General features: G+C 34.4%; 3 protein-coding genes across 3 annotated transcripts in view; 2 read left to right on the top strand and 1 right to left on the bottom strand.

Annotated features, from left to right (window-relative positions):
- LOC123546491 (uncharacterized) overlaps positions 1-11,790 on the top strand; it is a 39,227-nt gene extending 27,437 nt beyond the window's left edge. The window contains exons 11-14 of the mRNA XM_053550868.1: positions 570-677; positions 1,140-1,301; positions 2,215-2,429; positions 3,170-11,790. Of these exons, the coding sequence (XP_053406843.1) occupies positions 570-677; positions 1,140-1,301; positions 2,215-2,429; positions 3,170-3,305 (621 nt within the window). The 3' untranslated portion in view covers positions 3,306-11,790. The remainder of the gene's footprint in view (positions 1-569; positions 678-1,139; positions 1,302-2,214; positions 2,430-3,169) is intronic.
- Positions 1-25,113, top strand: part of LOC123546517 (serine/arginine-rich splicing factor 10-like) — a 146,103-nt gene that overhangs the window by 45,304 nt on the left and 75,686 nt on the right. The gene's annotated exons all lie outside the window — the stretch shown is intronic.
- On the bottom strand, positions 13,594-22,749 carry LOC123546489 (baculoviral IAP repeat-containing protein 3-like). Its single transcript, XM_053550870.1, has 10 exons — positions 22,107-22,749; positions 18,145-18,621; positions 16,713-16,864; positions 16,271-16,289; positions 15,825-15,971; positions 15,251-15,429; positions 14,851-14,926; positions 14,335-14,424; positions 14,041-14,145; positions 13,594-13,885 (listed from the first exon to the last, which is right to left on the bottom strand). Exons 1-10 carry the CDS (start codon positions 22,621-22,623, stop codon positions 13,689-13,691), a joined length of 1,959 nt encoding a protein of 652 aa, XP_053406845.1. The 5' UTR covers positions 22,624-22,749; the 3' UTR covers positions 13,594-13,688.

Here is a 25,113-nt window from a genome sequence, read left to right as displayed (position 1 = left end):
GGCTATTTTGTTGCGCAAGATGAAATTGTGGTTGTTATTTTTACAGAAATATATACCTGCTTTATGACAATTGTCTAGGATTATTGTCATCTTCCTTTAGGCTTGTTTTGTCATTAGTGTTATTTTCATTTGAAACAGGATGATAATACCAATAGGTAAGGCATGTGTCTTCCATGTACTAGGGGGTATTTGAGTTCGTGAACAGAATTTATTATTTGACTGGTAGCATTCTAGGAATGATCTTTCTATAGACTTGATTTACAACAAGAATGTCGAAGATCCATTCCCTGTGATGATCATTCGACCTTTATGACTGAAAGATTGTTGAAAAAGACCGAACACATAAACATCTAAGACTCCTATGGGGAAGTTTACAGCTATGGGAGGCCTGTAAGATAACAGACCTATATAAATGAAATACTACATAAAAGACTGATTGATTGGTATATTTTATATTTATGCATTAACGTTTAGTCTTCATTTAGTTTTAATATACATTTTATCCGTTACAGTGTAAATTAAAATCATTCACAAAGAATAATTTATACATACATGCTCTCTGTTCGCAGTCGGCAGCAGACGAAGATTGTGTTATATGCATGGACACCATAGACGACGCGGAGATACTAAAGTGTGGTCATAAATTCTGTAAAGAATGTATTGAAGGGTATTTTAAGGTATTTTTTTAAAAAAAGTGTTCACGTTGGAGAGAGATAGTCATTATTGCTATTAAACAAGTGTAGTAATATTTTGGCGTTCATCGAACTGATTTTGTCTAGAATAGGTTAAGAAGCTTCACATGTGAAAAAAATGCACGGCAAGATGTTCGATAGAGTCTCGCAATTTATTCAACTCGTTTAATACATTCAATATGAAAAAAGGCTCTTTTGTATATATCCTTATTTACAGTGTATATAATGCATATCGAGATTGTACAAAAGTAGTATTTCATATTTTTTAAAAAGTATTTTGAATATAAGGAAACACAATTTCTTTTAAATGAACAAAACTATTTAAAACGTAGTAGTTAACAGAATTTCTATGGTGACATGATTCAATTTCGAAGTAGAATCGTTTCTTAATGAGTTCTTAAAAAAATGATTGAAATTGAGCAAATGCCAAAACAGAATAAATTCTAGGTAAAACAAGTATGTCCGACATGCGGTCAAGTTTGTGGTATAATCACTGGTGATCAGCCTGACGGAACAATGGAGATTGCCAAAAGACAAGTACGTCTTTCCGGATACGAACGCCACAACAGCATTTCAATAATGTACCATTTCAAAAGCGGAACACAAGGGGTGCGTATGACTAACTCAGACTCGGACTCGGATTTCGTTGATAAGTGTATTTATGGGTGACATCATAGGCTTTGTTTATATTCATGTATTTGCTCACATTATGAACGGGATCTGTAATGGTTGCGGACTAATATGACAGAACTCGTGTGGTAACGCTTTTTTAAGTGGGTAAACAATTTTACTGATTTTCTGTGAACGAGCGATACAACAAACCTCACTAACATTTTCTTTCATCAAATAACTCATTTCATTGCATTATTTTCGGGTGTAAGATTCTAGTTCAAAGTAACTGTTCTGCTTGATAGTCTTAAACAGGTATATGTATTTGAAAACAGTCATATCAAACAACAAAATAATGATGATGACAAGTAATACCTTCAATAAGTGTTTCACTTTTGAATGCATTCCTTGCACTGGTATGATAATTTTCAATTATTATCTTTATTATGTTATACAAGTCTGATGTCATGTATTTTTTTACTGTTATTATAATATTTTTTTCTTCAAAAATTAATGGTGTACATGCTGTCTTGTCGTGATACCATGTTGAAATAGGTGACAGCATCAAACTAATCTATAAAATCTGATTTTTAAACTGAGCCGCGCCATGAGAAAACCAACATAGTGGGTTTGCGACCAGCATGGATCCAGACCAGCCTGCGCATCCGCGCAGTCTGGTCAGGCTCCATGCTGTTCGCTAACAGTTTCTCCAATTCCAATAGGCTTTAAAAGCGAACAGCATGGAGCCTGACCAGACTGCGCGGATGCGCAGGCTGGTCTGGATCCATGCTGGTCGCAAACCCACTATGTTGGTTTTCTCATGGCACGGCTCAAACTTATTAAAATATCTATCGGCTGAACCGTTTTGCCAGTGTACTAGAAGATGCAGTATTGTCATTTTATCTTTCCAAAGGAACTTCACCCTCGGCCTGGAACACCTTACAGTAGTATAACTCGTACAGCGTTTTTACCTGACAACACAGAAGGCAGAGAAATATGTGCTATGCTGAAGACGGCGTTTGAGCGACGTCTTGTGTTCACAATTGGAACGTCCAGAACAACTGGGCAAGAGGGAGTCATCACATGGAATGATATACACCATAAAACAGACATGAGACCAAATACTCAGTAAGAGTTTAAGTTTACGTTTGAAAAATAATTGCACGATTTATTCTTACGAATGTTCTTAAGAATGTTATAATAATACAAATTCAATGCAAAAATACTCTACAAATTGTCTGTTTTGATATTATTTGGAAAAATATTTTTTACATGTCTTGTTTATCAGTAGCAACAAATACTAAACATATATAGCCTTTACGTCGGGTCTCATGCTAGGGTCTTAGCTTATCGGCACTGTTGCGGTTTCCGATAATTATCATAGCAGAAATAAACATGCCTAAAGTTGCAATATATTGTTTGTGTCGCGAAAGTATTCTAGTAAAAAAGATCAGAAATAATCTTACTGTGTCGTTAGAATCAGACGATTACATTTTTTCTCGGATATTATCTATCTATTTGTTAACAATTCTGCTGATAGGTATTGTGTAAAGTGGAGTTTTCAGAGTTTGTATCCAGTTTGCTGCCTACTACAATCTGTAAGAAGATCCCATGGAAGCACAGAACAAAACCAAGCAAAATTATAGGAGACTCGGTTTGCTTAAGTCTGTACGTGAGAGGTAATGCGCAACACCTCTCGCCCTTGCTCCTCCTAGCATCGGCTTTAGCGGAATTCTATTGTACTAAAATTACATGGACCCCCGAAGTACTACAAAACTATATAAAATTATCGAATCCAAGTACGTGGAGACTTTTTAGAGAAACCACCATAGATAGTAATATTAAAGTCGTCTCTTACACACTTTCAGGTTCGGCTATCCTGATAAGACCTATCTACAACGTGTGCGTGAGGAGTTAGGGGTAAAAGGTGTTACTTTAGAAGATATTGACAGAAAATTCCTGAAGAATCTGGAACAACATGATTTCAAACAGACCATTAATTAGAAATTCGTGTGTCGTTTTTATATACAAGATATCTGGAAATTCCACGATTACGATGTTATACATTATAAAATGTACTGATAGGTTGAAAGTAACGAAATAGACGAAGTGGAAACTCCGGTCTATGTAATTATAAAAGCTCAATTCTAACACGATCCGATTCATTTTCCTATTAAACAAAGAAGGCTGGAGACAGTGATTTATTAAACAACAATTCACTGTTCTGACGTCACAATTATTACGTCATAGCGTCAAGCGGCGTAACGGCGCACTGGAAAAGAACCCGATTGAAAACGGGCAAATATTTAATGCATGCCGACAAGGTATACTTTAAAGTCCTTGATAACGTGTTAGAATCGAAATAATATATCTCATTTAGTGATTTGCTCTTGAATAAATCACTGTTTGTCGTTCAGATGCGTAGCATTATATCACTCGGGCTACGCCCTCGTGATATAATTCCTTCGCATCTGAACTCCAAGCAGTGATTTATTCAGCGACAAATCACCGATGAGATATATTATTTCTTAAATATATGCGATGAACAGAAATTAATGATATATATTGTAATGGTTAAATAACTTTTAAGACACAATCAACAAAGTGATTATTTCTTCCAGTGGTGCTCTCTTCCAATGCATTTCTTTTGTAAAGCATTTCGTATTTAAATGTTGACATTTAAAACACACACACTTAAGTAATACATTTTATAGCGGAAATGTTTTAACATTGCAGTTATGTTTATGTTAGAAATAGAGAAATTTATATTTTTCATCTGAGACGTTATACTAGAGACAGAGCTCATTAGATGATTTACAAAATTGTGTTTTCTTAGTAACAACGGATTGTTTCACGATATCCCTTAACAGAAAAGTTACCGTTCAAATATTCATGATTTTTTTTTGTGACCGCTTAAATGTAAGCTGTGCTTATTTTAGCTTATTCTGCTAGGAAGCAAGGTTAACAAAGCATTTAATGTCGGCACTTACAGTTTTAATAGATATTTTCTTTATACTTTAAATTACGTATGTATGTCAATGGTTATATGTTAGAATAACCCATGCTAGTTGATTTACATTCGAAAATGTTACGAAAAGATGTAACCTATAACAGAGAACAGGGCTCAAAATGTAACAAAACCTATTATATTCATATGTTTATGGAAATAATTGGGAATGCCCGTTAAAGGTATATGAGAACAGTTCCTTTCTATATTTTAGCAATGGTTGATAGAAACCTTTGTAGTAACTTAAGAAAGGCGTGTTTTATTTTTAGACTGAAATCGTGAGAAACGGACAAGATAGGTAAGAAATAAGTTAAATATGTTGTGAAATTTGTAAACTTATGATATTGATAATGAATTTAACTTCTATCTGATTTGTAAAAGGTATAGCAATGATAGAAAACGGTATGTTGACAGTTATTATTCTGAATGAAACTCGTTAATCTGGTTTTCACTAACATGTTCAAGCCTTAAGGTATTAGATCACTAATAGTAATGTTTACAAAATGGCCTTTGCTTGGTATATTCTTCAAGGTAACCGTGTTTTGCACTATTTTGCAATTTTTAAACAACTTTTACCGTGCCGTTTTTTATAAATTTTGTATAACTTATGTTATCTCCTCAAGCTCAATTAGAGACAAATTTCAATGTGAATGCCACTATCCAAAACGTTTGCAGAGAACTCATTTTACCATTAATTTTAATAAAAGAAACATCAAACTATTGGTAAACAATTATAAAACACAAAATAAAAATGTCAATATCATTTTTTCTATTGTACCTCAAGTAAACGGATTTAATGAGACAGAATTCATACTTCAACATTGAAAAAATTAGGTCGAATGCTGTGTTTCTGTTATGCAATTTGTTTACTTTATTTAAAAATAACCTTAGGGCAGGCGTAAAACCTACCTAAATTTCTTCCACAATATATAATCTAAGAGTGAAAGCAAAATAGAGAACTTTCACCGCGTGTAACTCAATATTTTTAAAGATGTGTTACTCTACCCCTTCTGTTTAAGTAGTACATGTAAATTCACTTTGAACACAAAGAAATCACTTATAAGATTCATCTTTTTTCCATTTTTGTACAAGAAATCAATAATAAGTCTTGAAAGAAGTAAAAACTTAATAGAAAAAAGGAAAATAAGGGGGAAAAAGTTGGTCCCAGTAGGGCTTGAACCTACGCCCCCCTAAGAATTGCAGTAAAAGTAGGTTTATGGTAGAAATTGAATACTCTTCAAAAAGGAGGTTCTCTATTAGTGATCTAATACCTTAAACGAACAAACATGTTTTTCAAACGGGTGCTTAAAATTAACAGTAGTTTATTCAGTTAGTTCTTAACATATAAACCATAACAGTTTTCCCGCTAGTTTTAATCAATCATATGTAGCCTCGAGTATTAGTGAGACACAATGTGAAGTCTATAAAATCATTTACATTTAGACTATGAAAAATGTCAATGTTTGTTTTTGAGACTGTACATATTCTCTGTGTGTGTATAAGCTAAACGTTAAGTTATGCCAAACCCCGCCTAATAAAGTTGTATTATATTTTTATTTCATCTTTATATACACCCAAGGACTTGAAAAACGCCCCATCTATGGATTTGGAAAAATTTTATCGAAAATTTTCGTTATGCATATATTGATGAAATATGTATAATAATTACGGGTATTAAGGAGGTAATTTGTCTGTACTAAACAAAGCGTGACTACCGCTGATGAAGCTCACATCGTTTTGTTCAAGGATAAATTGATTTTTACGTTGCAACACGCTAACGTAGATGACGTTCACGTAATTTAAAACGTTCATGTTGTGATGACAAACACGGAACCATACAGCCGCATCCTTTCCAGTATAATTTCGGTGAGACTACTTTACCGAAGTGACTAGTTGGTGTTTGATATTTTCGCTTTGTAGCGTTCAATAAGAGTTTGAGAGACGCCTACTCCCGAGAAGAATGAATGCCAATACTGATTTCAAAGAATAGATCTTTGATTTAACAAAAGTCGGGAATTTTATGAATAAGTTTATAGTCGACTCCAACATGTAATAACACTTAATTGTTATTAACGCGCGCTGTGAAATTTATAGCTTGAAATATAGAACGAGATATACGTACACATGCGACAACGTTCACGCTTCAAGTATCACAAGAGAAACCACTACATCAGATCAGATTTAATAATTATAAAATACTTTCATGTTGCAAGAATTAGATAATCGCCATTTATGGATGTAACGTTTTTTAAGTCCTCGAGTGTACCCATATTTTATGTATATTTGATATACATGTAGCATTCTAATTCCGTAAGATTATTGCCAGTTCTTTTGTGTTTTTCTTTTCATTCTTCTTTTGCATATATCAAAGGTCACACTTTGACGGCAAAAGGTATACAGGATCTGTTTCAAATTTTGGACACTTTGACACTGTGTTGCGTGCAAGACAAATGTCAGTATTACAAGATTACATTTGGAGGACACGGTTTTATTGCGTCTATATACAATTATATACCAATATCTTGTTGTCGTACACAATTATACAAAGATTCATTTATTCCATCTGTGATTCGTGAACGGAACGCCTTCCTTAGCAATATTTCAGAAACACTTAAATAGCGACGCATCTAAATCACCGCCGCATTACCTATCAGGAAGTAGGATTGGTCGAATACTACATACTTGTCTCCGTCTTGGCTGTAGTTCCCTAAATTATGACATTTTTCGTAAATCAATTTCAAATATTCCTTATTGTACATGTGGTGATGTAGAAACAACAAATCACTACCTTTTATCATGTCCGATTTATATACAAGAAACAGATCTGGGGTAATTAAAAATGTAATTGTAATTAATTGCAATTAAATTACATTTCCTATGTAATTGAATGTAATTTGTAATTGGGTCATTTATCAATTACATGTAATTGTAATTTAATTAATTACAGAACAGTTTTAGGGTGTAATTGACAATTACATTTCAATTACTTTCCAATTACTTTCCTCTGAATTCAGCAAGAATGAACTTACTGAAACTTATAAAATAAATGTTATAAAATACTGCAATAAATGTTATTAAAAGGGTCAAGGACTGTCTTCCCTTCTGCACCTGTACATAAGTTTATGTTCCTATCAGGGTTTTTATTTAAGATTGTACAGCGTAAATAGTGATCAGAAATTACCGTTTCCGTTCAATGGTGGTGGAATTAATAGTGTCAAGAGCTGTGAAACATATATTCTATTCAACTGGATTTAAAATAAGGCGCACGCATATAGCGGTTCTCCATTACAGGAGGGAAGAAGAAGACATGGCACATGCTAATCCAGTTTCTTTAACAAATAGTATATATAAGTTTATTACCAGTGACACTTTACTTTAACATGCTAATTTGCATTTCATAGCTGTGAAAAATAACATAGAATATTATGATAGGTGTTAATCCCTTGGACATAACTCCTTTGTTCTGATATAATTGTTTTTAGCTCACCTGAGCAATGCTCAGGTGAGTTTTTCTGATCGCTCGATGTCCGGCGTCCGTCGTCCGTCGTCCGTCGTCTGTCGTCTGTCAACATTTAGCTTGTGTATGCGATAGAGGCTGTATTTTTCAATTAATCTTCATGAATATTGGTCAGAATGATAACCTTGATGAAATCTAGGCCGAGTTCGAAAATGGGTCATCTCGGGTCAAAAACTAGGTCACTAGGTCAAATCAAAGAAAAACCTTGTGTATGCGATAGAGGCTGTATTTTTCAATTAATCTTCATGAATATTGGTCAGAATGATAACCTTGATGAAATCTAGGCCGAGTTCGAAAATGGGTCATCTCAGGTCAAAAACTAGGTCACTAGGTCAAATCAAAGAAAAACCTTGTGTATGCGATAGAGGCTGTATTTTTCAATTGATCTTCATGAATATTGGTCAGAATGATTGCCTTGATGAAATCTAGGCCGAGTTCGAAAATGGGTTATCTCGGGTCAAAAACTAGGTCACTAGGTCAAATCAAAGAAAAACATTGTGTATGCGATAGAGGCTGTATTTTTCAATTATTCTTCATGAATATTGGTCAGAATGATAACCTTGATGAAATCTAGGCCGAATTCGAAAATGGGTCATCTGAGGTCAAAAACTAGGTCACTTGGTCAAATCAAAGAAAAAACTTGTGTATGTGATAGAGGCTGTATTTTTCAATTGATCTTCATGAATATTGGTCAGAATGATAACCTTGATGAAATCTAGGCCGAGTTCGAAAATGGGTCATCTCGGGTCAAAAACTAGGTCACTAGGTCAAATCAAAGAAAAACCTTGTGTATGCGATAGAGGCTGTATTTTTCAATTAATCTTCATGAATATTGGTCAGAATGATAACCTTGATGAAATCTAGGCCGAGTACGAAAATGGGTCATCTCAGGTCAAAAACTAGGTCACTAGGTCAAATCAAAGAAAACCCTTGTGTATGCGATAGAGGCTGTATTTTTCAATTGATCTTCATGAATATTGGTCAGAATGATTGCCTTGATGAAATCTAGGCCGAGTTCGAAAATGGGTTATCTCGGGTCAAAAACTAGGTCACTAGGTCAAATCAAAGAAAAACATTGTGTATGCGATAGAGGCTGTATTTTTCAATTATTCTTCATGAATATTGATCAGAATGATAACCTTGATGAAATCTAGGCCGAGTTCGAAAATGGGTCATCTTGGGTCAAAAACTAGGTCACTAGGTCAAATCAAAGAAAAACCTTGTGTATGCGATAGAGGCGGTATTTTTCAATTGATCTTCGTGAATTTTGGTCAGAATGATAAACTTGATGAAATCTAGGCCGAGTTCGAAAATGGGTCATCTGAGGTCAAAAACTAGGTCACCAGGTCAAATCAAGGAAAAACCTTGTGTATGCGATAGAGGCTGTATTTTTCAATTGATCTTCATGAATATTGGTCAGAATGATTATCTTAATGAAATTTAGACCAAGTTCAAAAATGGGTCATCTGGGGTCAAAAACTAGGTCACTAGGTCAAATCAAAGAAAAACATTCTGTATGCAATAGAGGATGTATTTTTCAATTGATCTTCATGAAATTTGGTCAGAGTGATTGCCTTGATGAAATCTAGGTCGAGTTTGAATATGGGTTATCTGAGTTCAAAAACTAGGTCACTAGGTCAAATTAAAGAAAAATCTTGTGTATGCGATAGAGACTGTTTTTTTTCAATTGATTTTTATGAAATTTGGTCAGGATGATTGCCTTAATGAAATCTAGGTCGAATTTGAATATGGGTCATCTGAGGTCAAAAACTAGGTCACTTGGTCAAATCAAAGAAAAAACTTGTGTATGTGATAGAGGCTGTATTTTTCAATTGATCTTCATGAATTTTGGTCAGAATGATTGCCTTGATAAAACCTAGGTCGAGTTTGAACATGGGTCATCTAGGGTCAAAAACTAGGTCATATCTAAGAAAATGCTTGTTTTATCGCAAGAGACCAATTTTTGGGTCCAACATGGTCAAACATGGTTTACACTGTTATGGTGTGTTTCTTAGGTGAGCGACCTAGGGCCATTTTGGCCCTCTTGTTATTAGAACCAACTGGTAATCTTTGATGATGTTTGTCACTATGTTTTGAAGGAAATGATCAAATTATGATTTGATACTGTTATATGCATCATTATTATTTACATTTTTAATGGAGCAAAAATTGAAATGCTTAGCATTTAGTTTAATCATTTTTTATCTGTGATAAAATTCGTTGTATAAAATGATACAAACTACATAGCATTTGACACCACTGTCGTACAAGATAAAAAATATAATTATTATTGTAGACATTATGAGTATTCTACAGTTTTAGTGACATAGTTATTCTAGGATGGCTCATGAATGTTTTACAACTTATTTTCAATGTGGTCCTTCGGATAACATCAAGTGTGAAGGATACAAACTTTAAATATATGTTTAAAATGTAAATTATTAAATACTGAACTATACCAGTTAAATTTGCAACATATTGCGGAACCATCATCACATAAACTTCAGAGAAATTCAGACCTCAGAGAAATACCTGACTTTACATGCATCTTCTAACTGAATTCTCCTTGACAATGTATTAACTATTAATTTAGGGCTAACTTTTAGCTCCTTTTGCAATAATATCAAAGACTGAGTGATGTTCTCCTGCAAACACACATTTTACTTTGAGCTTAAATTCAATTTTGAAATAACTGAAATCAGTTTACAGGTGAATTATCATGTATATGTAGTACAAAGTAACTTTGCTACAGTGTTCATGTAAGAAGCACCACATTTGGTATTGTAATTCAATGTAATTAATTACAATTTAGAATGTAATTGTAATTTAATTAATTACATTGCTAAATTTCATGTAATGGTAATTGCAATTTAATTGGACATTTCTCAATGTATTTGTAATTTAATTAATTACATTTTAAGGTAATTGACCCCAGGTCTGACAAGAAAGACAATTACTCCTAAACGAATAACTTTGTGCACCCACCATTGATAACTTACTGTTTGATAATGGGGGTCATTCAAGGCTTTACAGGGAGCGTTAATGGGAATTATATTGCCTTGATGTAATCGAATATTATATGGGTGATTTTCATCAGGTAAATATAACTGATTTTGACTGTCTATCTTGGTGAAGAGGGTTAATTATTACGAATGTTCAAATTGTGGACCTACGATACATGGAATAGAATAATGAAGTAGTCCGATTCGGTGGAAGGTCATGCTTTCATGAAGGTGGGCCAAAGGATTTAATGCTAATTAAACATTTCCTTCGTTTTCTCAGTACAGAAATTCACAACTTGGTGTAGTGTTTGATGTGATTCAATCCCTTTGAAGGATATTCTATGAAAGTGTATCACAGTTAATTAATAAATTAAACCATTCTTGAACTTTTAATTCATCGGGGAAGGAAACAAATAACCAAAAATAATTGACTTGTCTGTAACTCTTTTTGTCTTGCAATTAAGGGAAAATTTGTGATACACTGTAGTTTATGGGCCTTCCATACTGCGTACAAATATTTGGGTCATTTGAAGTACTGATGATACAGTTGAATGTGTTTGAAGATAACAATAGGCTTTTACATATTTTGAATCATAAAATGTTATTAGAATAGTACCATGTATAGGTAAAACTTTCGTCTTCATTTTGGTAAGCTACACATTGTGTTAATTTTTCAGAAATATGGAGAAAATTTATGTTAAAGCAGGTCACCCCTCGACCATTAAGCGTGTCCTTAAACTAACAAATAACTAGACACAAACCATACTTTTGTTACACCCTATATTTATAACATGTTTTACTGTCAAGGAAATGAATTAGCATAAGTATTCGATGAAAGTTTGTTTCAGATCCTTTACATTATTTTTGATTGTAAATTTTATCGTATGTATGTGATTTATGTATATATTATGTTAATAAATACTGTTTAAACCAAACTAAACTGTCTTGTAACAGTGTGATTCATCAATTGTTAAAAGTTATCATTTAATAACATGAGATCATACTATAGAAATATTATGTGTGAACGTTATAGTATTATAGAAGAATACATTGACGGTTTCTGTCAAAACAACATTGTCATAAAATGATTTTAATACAAAAATAGAACAAGAGCACCGCAATGCGGAACAATATACGCCCGAAGGTATGACCTTCGGTCCCTAATAGTGACCTTGACCTTGTAGCTAGCCATCCAGAACAGGAGTTCTGCACAGCGTGTCGATGTGGTGAACATTGGTGTCAAGTTTCTTCGAAATCTTTCAAGGGGTTCAAGAGTTACAGAGCGATGAACTAAGTGTGACCTTGACCTTGAAGCGAGACATCCAGAACATGCGCTCTGCATGTCGTCTCGATGTGGTGAACATTTGTACCAAGATTCTTTACAATCCTTCAAGCAGTTCAAGAGTTAAAGAGCGGACACAAAACACGCACATATGGCTATTGACCTTAAAGTGTGACATTGACCTTGAAGCAAGCCATCCAGAACATGCGCTCTGCATGTCGTCCCGGTGTGGTAAACCATTTGTGTCAAGTTTCTTTGAAATCCTTGAAGGGGTTCACGAGTTACAGAGCGGACACGAAATTGGTAACGGACGGACGGACAGACGGACACCGGAGGTTAACATAATATATCTATTCGGGCGTATAAAAAGTGAAAACTCCACAGATCGCTCAACACGACAAAAATGAAAATGTTACAGGAGCGGTTTGATTGAGTCTGTCTACGCCCTCTAGTCCCGGGTTGAGCAGAACTCAACATTTACACATGCTATTGTACAAAAACAATTTAAAGACATCCGCAGATATGTTCATACGGCATTGCACATGGAACCTTCAATGAAACACGTGAAAAGCGGCGTATGGTCCCCAGTTACAATAATGAGTCAATCTGACTAAAGTACATCTCCTATTACGCTACGCATAGGATCTGAGAACGACCTATTCATAGCCTCGTTCTGACGACCCTTTCGCTAGCCAATCAGAGCTTAGCTTACAACATTTTGCAAATCTACCTGTAGCCTTGACTTTTGATATTTACAATTCTTATGTCGCATTTTATCAGATAGCCGGTTAGCTCAGTCGGTAGGCTACTTGCTTTGTAAGCGAGGGGTCCCGGGTTCGAGCCCTGGAATGACTGCACATTTTTTTTACTCTTTGGCATTCGAACAAGTCGTCCGATTGGTTAAAATAAAAATAGTAATACTGGAAATCCAAAATATACAGAAGACGTATGTCGAATGGGTCGTTCTCAGATCTTCGTTTAGAAGATCAAGTACTTAAGTCAGATTGAATAATGAGTTTGCCCTAAACGAGAAAAGAATGGTCAGAACTAAACAAACTGGAATTTAGAAAGGGGATCTGACGTTACGGAGCCTGCATAACACAGAAACTTCCAAAAGACAAAATTAAAAGGGGTGGTAATACAATACCCAAAGCTTTAAGGCGGGAATATTGGAACCATAACCACCCAAGCTGAAAAAAACTTAACAGTACCAATAACTCAGCATAAAAGTCGTGCTGAATGATCTGAAAAGATCGAAATATTACAGCACTGATTGAATAGGTCTCTTTAAACCGCAATACTGATTGTTTGAGATAAGGAGACACTTGCATAACTATCAAACTGGAAAATTGTGGGAGTGTAAGGAAGCGTCTAACTTGCACATGTTTCAGTTGGTATATGTCGAAGTATCAAACATGATTTTAACAACTGGTAAAAGTGGCAGGGTTATTTGGGAGGTGTTTACAAAGCCCTTTAAATAGAGGTCGATTGGTATAATTCTTTATTTATATTTCTGCGTGCGTTTATTTTAAGTAAATAATATAATATGTTTATAATATGGTGTAAAGATACATCCAAATCACGACCTAAACGTCTTTACTTTTTCCTGTATAAATTTACCACATACGGGGCAATCGGTTATGCCAACAGAACATTTATGACATATACGATGGTGCGAGCATGGTAGAAACAGGATATCTGCCTCTCCTGTGACACACAGCATGCAAAATACCATCTGAGACAATTTGTTGTTTTCTTCTGCTATTGCCTTTAAATCTGAAATTAAAGTAGATACATATTTTTATAAATATGGTGACTGTCAGCTCTCAGTTTATATGTAACGATGAAAAAGCAACTTCTCGCACGGTGATTATTAAATATCACAAGTAACTACATGTTTTGATGAAAAGTAAGTAGCGAAATACATTTACCTTCTTTGCTATTTTGTCGCGAGACTGTAGTTTCAGCATTTGTAGATTTTTCCTGCATATCAAGTATAGTATTCATGATTTCTTCTGCTGTTGGATTCAGTTTACCTGTATATTATACGACTAGTTAAATAATGCACTTCTCGAACTCATTCAAGGAAATACAGATTAAAATTGTTACAACTGTCATTCTCAGTTGTTTGTGTAATACTTTACAATTAAATTCTATAGATTTACTTTACAATTAAATTCTATAGATTTTCAGGATAAGTTATTTTTTGACATTGCAGTATTTACCTCGTCTTTCTAATTCAGTCTTAGCCGTGAAAACATCTGCCTCAGCATATCCAAGTTTTTGAATGACTTGCATTACAGTGAAACTAGAATCTACAAAATAAACAGACAATGTGAACTTCGTAATGAAGTTTAGCACAAGTCGGCCACATGTGTAAAAATACTCTATTCGTTTTACAAGAACCGTACGAATTTCGGAGAATACATAGTAAAGGAAAAATTCCATACAAACGGAGGTAGATTCAAAATAGATAAATTGTTTCCGACATACAAGCAAACAATAAATTCCAAAACAACTTGAACCCATACATTTTCTGTCGGTTAACATAACAAATACCAATACTATTTTGTGTTAGAAAATAAACATATCTATATACAAAGAGGTATAGGCAAACTACAAATAGTAAAAGTCATTGTGAAAATACATTATTTAAACCGTTTAATACTATACACTTATATACTTTACTGATTATATAGTCATTAAATATACATAAATAAATATGAAAAGGTAAACGATGCCTTGGATTGTAAGATTTTGTATCTGAAGCTCATGATCGGCCTGTCTTTCCTGTGCCATGCTGCTGCTTGCACCTGTCTAGAAATAAAAGACATATGAGCCGTGCCATGAGAAAACCAACATAGTGGCTTTGCGACCAGCATGGATCCAGACCAGCCTGCGCATCCGCGCAGTCTGGTCAGGAACCATGCTGTTCGCTAATGGTTTCTCTAATTGCAATTGGCTTTGAAAGCGAACAACATGGATCCTGACCAGACTGCGCGGATGCGCAGGCTGGTCTGGATCCATGCTGGTCGCAAAGCCACTATGTTGGTTTTCTCGTGGCACGGCTCAATTATTTTTTTTATCCAGTTTATGAGACCTTTACAAGATTTAAGAAGGGCCAAAAAGGATATACCATACCATCTCGTGTTGATTATGAAGGCAACGTTGCATAGATGTTACATACTGAGATCCCTTCAACTGATTGATGTAAGGACAGTTAGGGAAGTAGGTAGCATGCTCTTTGACTGGATCATCTCCGCTGCTCCAGTCCTTCAGGCCGCCGTCACATGTAAAACATCGACATAAGTCACCTTTACCTAAACGATAAACAGTACAGTTACCATTGGTAGACCTATATTGGAAAGGTGTATGTTTGGGCCCGTCAGGCATAAATTTAGCTTAATTAAGATCCAAACCACTTTAGATTATTATGTATTTCACGTGGCCACTGTATATTTCTCCAAGTATATTTAAAGAAGCTACCAAACTGGCAGTTTCAGGCGTTAATCCGTTTATGAAATAATGTGTGAAGGGGCACCTAGTGTCTCTATAAGACCACCGGAATACTGGTTCCGCCTAGCAAGACATAACATTACCTGTGTTTGGTCTCTAAATATTATATATGTGAGGTTGTTTCTTAAAATGAACAAAACTTAATGTTTTGAATTTTGAAATCATTTTGCAATTCCATTCTACATCATCAAAATGTTACCTGTATAGAATAGTCCAGCGACTGCAAATTGGTGGTGAGATACTTGTATATGTCCAGGGAAATTCCCAAAAGAAGAAATCCGAGCCGCCATATTTTGGTACCGTGGAGATCGTATTTTGTATGGAAGTGGGACGGCATTTGAAGCACCTGTAGTAGATATTTATGTCAGGTAGAAAGTAATGTTAGAGTTTTGTTTTGTGTTGCATTTATTCATGTCGAGTTATCATGAATTATACAAGTAGACACACAAACATTAACACTTTGAAACTTTAGTTAGTTTATATTTCAAGTAGTATACCAACAGAATGCAGCATTACATAACGAGAATCTATCGATTCATTTTTGACAAAAATTGATTGTTCTGGTAACATTTTTCGATAAGAAAACTTTTAATGGACTGAGTAACAGATATATGTCTTTTAGGTTCATTTTTGTAAATAACTTACTTGGGTTATCCAAAGCTGTCTGAAAAGAGATGTTTTGTTACAGTAATTACTAATGACCTGTTTAATATTAGGCGTATATACTAATTTCAAATAGCGTGATGATATGAATATCAATTCGCCGATCTCGAGGGCGGAACTCCGTTAAATGTTATTACACGCATTCCAAAAGCAAGTACTTAATAAAATAATTTAAGTATTAAGCGATATTTTCATATTTCATTGTTAACCGATACAGCAATCGGGCTTCCTGATACCGAGGCTATGTGAATAAACACAGAACCATTGCAGCCAATAAAATAGACTTATGAGTATAACAATTTGCAAATGTTGAAAGAAGCTATAATTTGAAATGATAAATATAACATCTTAGAGAAAGACATACGTTGTGTTTAATACTTCTATAAAAATACAAATGCTTAGTTATTACTACAGATGAAATTACCTTGATTTGATCAACCGTTTCTTGTCCGAGTTTATCTAACAGATACAAACATGATGAAGAGTGTTTCACGTGTTCTGTCATAACATCATCTTCCTCTGTCCAATCCTTCAATCCAATGCCACACTGATAACACCTCACCAAGTCCTGCTTATCTGTAGAAATAACAATGCTTGGAACATATTGGCTACTAGTACTATTTTATTACGTTTATTAGCAATAAAATCTAGAAGAAGATCCTTTGGAAGCAAAGAATGCTACCAAGCAAAATAATAGCAGACTCGGTTTCATTGAGTCTGTTCACGAGGGGTAATGGAAAGTGAAACACTCATCAGCAAGACATATTACAACAAGAGCTCCACCAAGCAGGGCAATATACGCCCGAAGGGTTACATCAGAGGATAGGAGCAAAATTTAAAGAACTTGACTGTTAAAGCCCAAAGGACAGGAACAACAAAGGGAAGAAATTAAAAAAAAAACTTCCAAGTCCACAAAAAATATTCTAAGTCCACAAAAAATCCTAACCAGATACAGGCATGTCAAAATACACCTAAAATTAAAGGTACCATCCATGTTGTACCACAGAAAAGTGGTCTCGGATTTTCCCTACGGCCAATAATTAAAAAAAGCTATTTATAGTAACGTAATGGGGAGTAATTCAAAAAAAATATTGTAAGTGGAAAAAAAGGGATCTGCCAAATAAAAACAAGAGTACTGCAATGCAGAGCAATATACACAAAGCAAAGTCATATGTGACCTTTGACCCCTAAATGTGATCTTGCAATTGATGCAAGTCATCCTAAAATGCGTTCTGCACGTCGTCTCGGTGTGGTGAACATTTGTACCAAGTTTCTTTGAAATCCTTCAAGCAGTTCAAGAGTTACAGAGCGGACACGAAACAAACTGGTATGACCTTTGACCCCTAGTGTGACCTTGACCTTGAAGTGAGACATCCAAAACATGCGCTCTGCACGTTGTCTTGGTGTGGTGAACATTTTTGCCAAGTTTCTTTGAAATCCTTCTAGGGGTTCAAGGGTTACAGACGGACACGAAATTGCTAACGGACGGACGGACAGACGGACACCGGAGGTGTAACATAATACGTCCCTTCGAGTGTATAAAAATGAAAATATGTGAGCAAGAAGATCCGGACTTCCACGCAGTCAGAATAACAGAAACAAAAATTGGCCAAATTGGCCAATTAACATTGGTATGAACATGTTTCGAAAGGGTTTAATTACTTGTCAGCACTAACAAGTTTGAATTAAGCATGCCGATAAATTACGAGAACTCTTTATTTTAAGACTCCAGAAACCAAGTATGGAATTTTACTAATATATGTGACATGAGATAATCTTTTTAAAAAGCACAATTTGAATTTTTGGCCACAACGCTATTTTCATTATAGACACCAAAAGTTCATGCACATACTTACTAACAAAGAAAAATCCCCATTCTGCAAGTGTATCCGGTTGCGGTTTGTTGTGTGTAACCCATAGCGGTGTAGTGAATGTTGCAAGTCGTTTGTCTTTGGTATCATATTCTTGGTATCTTGGTGGACGTTGAAGACCAGTTCCAGAAACAATAAAGTTTCTTTCATTTCCTGTATGATTTTCAGGTTCATACGTCTGCTGTGAAAGTGCGTTATGTCTGTCTGGGAAGCTATAAGCTCCTATGGACAGCTGTCCTGCATCGATTTCAGTTGCTTGGATTGGGTGTTTCTCTTGCTCATTTCTTTGCGTTCTGTCTTGGCTTGGAGATATCTCGGGTTTGTTATGTTCTTGGGAGTGCAATGGGTAGGCAAAATTTGTCTGCTCATTTTCAATTTTGGTTGTAGAATTTTCAAAGTCTTTCACTGCTGTTGTATGGTGCTCTGGTCTTGGCATGACGCTTTTAGCATCATTCATGCGGTCTATTAGAAATAAATGCAGATTTAAGATAGAATTCATCAAAACCTTTAAACTACATATTCAATCTATGTTAAACCAATTCACCAATATTAGAAAACAAATAAAAACAACTGATGACGTCTTCGAAACTGTTCCCGAATAGCCCCAAATGACCTGAGCTTTGAGTGACCTCTTGAATTTGTGACAAACATTTACCATTCAAATAGAATGTAATTATTTAATGTTTTACATGATATTTTCACGCGACTGAGGCGGAATCACTGCCACTTTAAGGTACATATATTCATGCGATACAGTATTGGCGATGAACATTATACATTTGTTTTGCCAAATAAACTATTGAATTGAATTGAAATTCCATGGTTCTAAACTTTCACAAGCGAGATACACAGACAGACAGAGAGAGACAGAAAATTTCATTGATGTAAACAGTACATTAACATTACAAGTGTTTGTTTTTTTATTAGACTCCTGCAAAAATATAGTCTCTGTGACCTAGTGTTTGGCACTCAAAATTCGAGTTGTTTTTCCCGTCTTTATCTTTTAACATTTTTTGGCTTCTTTTATAACAGTATTTCACTACTACAAAGTAATTTGGTTTCCTTTATAACAGTATTTAACTACTACAAGAGAATGAGTGAGTTGGGTTTTACGGCGAATCGACACAAAATTATCATATATCGCCGAGAAGTTATATTGAAAACGCCAATTGTAAAGCATACCTTAAATCATTTATGTAAAAATGTAAAGCATATCTAAAATCATTTATGTAAAACTGTAAAGCATATCTAAAATCATTTATGTAAAACTGTAAATAAAGTAATAAATATTTGGTACAGACTAGAGATAAAAATCTAGTAATGGCCCATTCGAAATCTGTTTGAAACTTTTGACAAAACCAAGACAGTAATACATCCTTTATTTGTTTTCTAATGAAATTATTAAAAGATTAATGTCAATTTCATTTCACGGCAAAGTTCTATCAAAAAGACAGGTCAAACACAAACACAATTATTACATCATAAAAGAAATTGTTTTACTTGATTATGTTAAGATATATCTACAAAGTGCTTTTTAAGGTAATGGACCCGTAGAGAGAATTGACAATAAACCTCCGTTTACATATCCTCCGCATGCGATTTCGGCATCCTTCGGTCATAACAGAAACTTATTGTGGAATGCGGACATTCTAAAACAACCGGAAATTGCTAATTTACTACGTTAATATTATTCATAAGTTAATTTATGGTTCAAATATCTTCTTATCCGATGACAAGCCAAGGATTTTCAAAAATGTAACCAACTTATGTTCATATTATTTCATAACTGAAAAAAAAAGTTCCACTTAATCACGAAGTGGTACAAAATTGTTCCGCCTACTATGGATTTCCCACATTCAGGGAGGTGGAGCAACGGCCAAAACAGGGACTGCATTCAATAAATAATATGTGTCTATATCAATATAAATATCAAACTGTGTTGTTGTTTTTTTTCTCTCTTACTTTAAAATGCAAGCTGACTTTCGTAGTTCAAGTTTTACCTTCCACGATTTAAAAACAGCATTGACCTGGAAGTGCACTGATTGTTGCTATTTATATATATCAAACATTTTCCTATTGTTCATTAAATTCAAATGTAAACCGGAGGTTAATTAACCTCTACTGGTCGAAAATAAACCAGAGTGCATAAAGTTAAAACTGCATTTTATTTTTTCATTGAAGTAAGATTGTGTTCTACAAACCCCAAAAAAAAAGAAACAAACAAATGACTTTCTAATGCATAAAGCTTTTCCTTCACTACGCTGTAAACCCAAAACAAACAAACAAACAAAACTTATTGACATTCTAATGCATAAAGTTTTTCCTTCACTACGCTATGCTCCGTTTTGGCAAACTTAATTGCATTAGAAAGTCAATAAATGATCTATAACCTATACTTAATGATTAAATTAGTATTCTAACTAATGTCATTTATGGATACAAAACCTTAATTGTAATAAGACCATGTATTATTCATTATATGACGTAAGTAGCAGTCGTCGTACCATACCGTAACACTCAGTATCTAAGTAAATTACGAGTTGTTTTAGTCGAAGTTTACTGTTAGCTCGACTGTCATAAAATCGTTCGATTAGGCGTGATATATAATCATATGTAATCCAAAATGTCAAAGAAGTAATGTTTACGCCCAACAACAGGACACTTAATCTTCTCATATTTAGAGAGAAATTAACATAATAGAAAAAACTAAAACGTACGGTTATAGAGAATCTTACATGAGAACCTTTTCTTATTGGATTTATTATTTATGAGTGGAATGATTTTTGCGGGACGGTGGGGTGTGTGTGTGTGTGGGGGGGGGGGGGGGGGGGGGGGGGGGGGGGGGGGGGTTGGGGGGTTGGATGTTAGTTCACTGTTTACATACATTACTAGACAAGCTTACTGTCGCTGAGTGGCTACTTTTTAATTTCTGACTTTTGCAGCCGCCGCGACGTTACAGTTTGACCGTCACAATATAAAACAAACTGTATACGTCGGATTAGTTCGACTAATACATTACCTGCTGAAACATCGAAATTTCGTGTGTATGTTTTGGCGGGGGCGGGTACCTTTTACAGACAATGGAAGTTCGACCAGTCTCGTCTCTACTTGAAACGATGTAAACATCAAAATGTTTTTACATAAGTGTTATACCAAAAAATATAACATGGCTTTATCTTAATCCCAGTGGTCACACTGGTATCAAGAAACACAATTAAACACTTGATTCATGGACGCGTTCTACGTACATCTGATACTACCGAGGTACGGACAACTTTATCCCGGAAGGACAACATTGTTCACACATAAATTAAATCCACTGAATTCAGATTATAACAGAACATTCTAGTGTTTTTTAACAGATTTAGTGGCTACCACTCCCCCCACCCCTCCCCGCAGTTAAATGGGAGCAGACTAGGTTTCAAATTTATACTTTATACATTTTAGTAACTCGATCTATGAGTCATCACTTAAAAGTTATAAACAGAACTCATGTTTTGGGAGTATCATGATATCTTTCGTATGGAATAAATTGGTTTTATTTTTATAATACATTTTTACATATTTTAAATACGCTTTCCTAGGCAAAAATACAGTATTGGATATGCTATCATTCAAGAAATATCCGTTTATCATATTGTTAATCATATTTAAACAATAATATTGACAACTAGACGATGTCTTATATCAAAGAATTATAGAAAATAAACATATGGAAAAGTAATCAGTGAAATAATATAATTATTTCATATGAGCAATTTTCGGACAATTAAAAATTAAAAAACCATGAAAAGAACAAGCCCACAATGAATGTTACGTACAAATGTTAAACACATGTTGTACTCGTATATTATATACATGTAGGTTCATATTACAGTACACACGTCTAGTTATTGTAGCAATTAAACTACACCATTTGAAGAAATATAATTTTATACTTTACATACCCCATACGGCTTCTGGTTTATTTTTATTCCTCGTCTTGCTGCTTGAATATGATCTCTCTCCCGAGTTGTTCTGGCAACCGTCAGCATCGTGTCGTTCAATAAAATGTAACAAAGAAATAAATATATCGATATCCACTCTCCTTACTGATAGGGCACCGTTTGATATTTGCCTTGTTACCTTTGACTTGAGTAGACTAAGAAGGTCCGAGTTATTGATGATGAATATATCCAGACATAACTGAATAAATACCAGGCTCCTTGATTTCCTGAATATTTCCAGTGCAACGTCCATGCCAGTATTTCCATGATTCAGTCCTTCATCCTTTACCTTTTTCACCATACCGTGAGCTAGTGTTGGTAATGGTCCCCAAATTATCTTGCCATGTTTGACAAGACAAAACGTTTGGACTTTGAAGTCTGTGGGTGTGGAGCAGAATTGTAAAGCAGATTCAAAAGCCGTATAATCATTAAAATCCGATTCCAGTATAACGTTTCTATGTCTTCCATTATCCTGCATTTTTTTGTTACTTTTCTTCCATATTTACCTAATCTTTAGTCATTAATAAATATTTATTTTTATTCATATTTTCCTAATGGAGTATTTGTTCATAGCAATAATTCTAATTTCTGAACTCAAGAGTGTCATATTTATAATCGTACGACTAGTTTGGGATTCCGGAAAATTCTTTTTATAGACAGGACCGGTGTAGTAAATGTTTTATACAAAATTAACACTCTTCTGAAAGCTATAACACATAGCCAGGCCCTTTGAAAATACTAGCCTTATGTTCTTAAATGACCTAAACAAGAGGACCATTATCACTGATTATGGTCCTATATCGCCCACCTGAGTTTAGTTGCTTGCTTGAACAAATTTCTCTGCTAAAGCTTCAAAATAAAAAAAAATGAAGGCAAGTTGGTCATGGTAAAGATTATTCAACATCACTACTGAAATCTGTTGAAAATATACAAGTTGTCCAAATCTCTTTGCTGTAGCTTCAAACATTTATTGAAATTAAAAGTTCTATACATGGTCCGAATTTCTATGCTGTACCTTCAAAAACAATAAAGTAGGTCAGTAGGTCAATATTGTAACACAATGATAGCTCGCAGGTCAGTTTTCAGTTAATTAATCATTGTGTTTATTTTATCTGTTATTGATTTTGGTAGATAATCCTGATAATTCTTACAAATAATACGCATTCTGTTTACATGCGTAGGTCATTGTTGGTATTTACTACTCAAGCAAATTTCGTAACATCGGAGTGTTTTATCCATTACGTTTTGGCCTAAATGACTTTGTTTACTATTATTACCGATCAGATATTGCGAAATTCTCAAAAGAAATTGATTTGGTCAGCCTTAATTACTTTATTTTTGTTTTTGATGGAATTTTCATTAATTGGCCAGAAATGTTAATTACCTTGTTTACCTGTTCAGCATATTGTTGTTGTTGTTTACAATTTATACAAAATGAATCACCGTTGAATGTTTTATCTATTAGATTTGACCCTAATTATTTTGTTTGTTTCGGTAACAGTCATTTATTTACCAAAATACACAATGGTGATTGATTCTACATCTGTTGTTTACTATTATATGAGTACATAATGGACGTTTTGATTGACATGTTTTGAAATTGCTTCGAACATTTTGAAATACTTGTAAACATGTTATTGCGTTGTAGTTCGTAAAAAAGGTTATAAATACTCAGAGAATTAAGAGAAGAAAGGAGAATAGGGAGAGGAGGACTGAGTCAAGAAAAGAGAGGACTGAGTTAAGAATCAGGAAGTTAGAAATGTTTTACAAAAATGGGATCGGATAATTGGCAGTTCGGATCGGTTCAGATCAGCTCGGTTAAGTTCGATTTTTTTGGGCTCGGTTTTAAGAGCGGGTTAAAAATAACTGTGGAAGTTTTAGAATTGACTATTATGTTATAGAACTTTTGGACTTAAGAATAAAAAATTAATTAAAAGTTTGACACGGGAAAATACTATTTAAAAAGCTGATGTATTTATACCTGAATTGACTGTTAGTATACTTGACGTCTGTATAACCTTGTAAATAAAACCGAGTGTGAAAAAACTGCTGACTTTCTCAATCTATGCAACCAGTGTGGTGTTACATGGATCGTTTCTGGTGCACATGTGACCAAGATTTCAACAGAACATTTTGAACGAACAAAACATTTGTCGCGGATATCACAACGGAAGTACTTAAAAGAATACAGCTTGAAAACTACATTTGGAAGTATTGAAGCATCAACTACAGAACAGAAATTCATACAAAAAATATAGAACAAAAATTTAACTGTTTTACTTGGAAAATTATTAGTACATCAATGACGGATAAAACAACGAAAGACCTGAGGAAAACGAATCTGGTGATCATTACATGGCGAAATATTGTAGCATCAACAATCAATTTAAAGTTCGGAAGCGCAGAATGCTAATAATAAAAAACAAAACTGATAAGAAAAATGGAAAAGGACTATTATGACAAATACAGTACTACTGTCGGAGCTGGACACCGAATCGCGCAGAGAAAACAATTTGTTTTAAAGACGTGCAACAGGGCCGTGCTACAGAAAATAGCGACTGCAGGAACTCGAGTAAATGTTTCTAAGGAGGAAGGGAGATATATAGATTCCAGGAATTCATGTAAAGTAATATCTAAGGAAGGAAAGAAGTTGCAGAACTCCAGAAATAAAATGAGGTTAGTGACTGTTCCAATTTATCCTCTTAACCATAACGGTAGCTGTTCGGAATCGCAGAAATTCTCGTAATTGTTTTAAGTTAAGTTTCGGTAAAAGTAATTAAAATTCTTTTCTTGTGAAATAAGGTAGAAATAATTTCTCTTCAAAATAAAGTTAAGACACGAAAGTATAATTAATAAAATATATCTAGTATTTTTGACATAGGCAAGTTGAATCAAATAGGATGGCTCGGAATGTTAAAGATTTCGTTTTGTTTTTAAAAGTTATAGAAGCAGAGATTATTGACGATAA

This window comes from Mercenaria mercenaria, chromosome 9, assembly GCF_021730395.1.
Source record: "Mercenaria mercenaria strain notata chromosome 9, MADL_Memer_1, whole genome shotgun sequence".
Lineage (NCBI taxonomy): Eukaryota > Metazoa > Mollusca > Bivalvia > Venerida > Veneridae > Mercenaria > Mercenaria mercenaria.
This window is presented reverse-complemented; position numbering and strand designations above follow the sequence as displayed.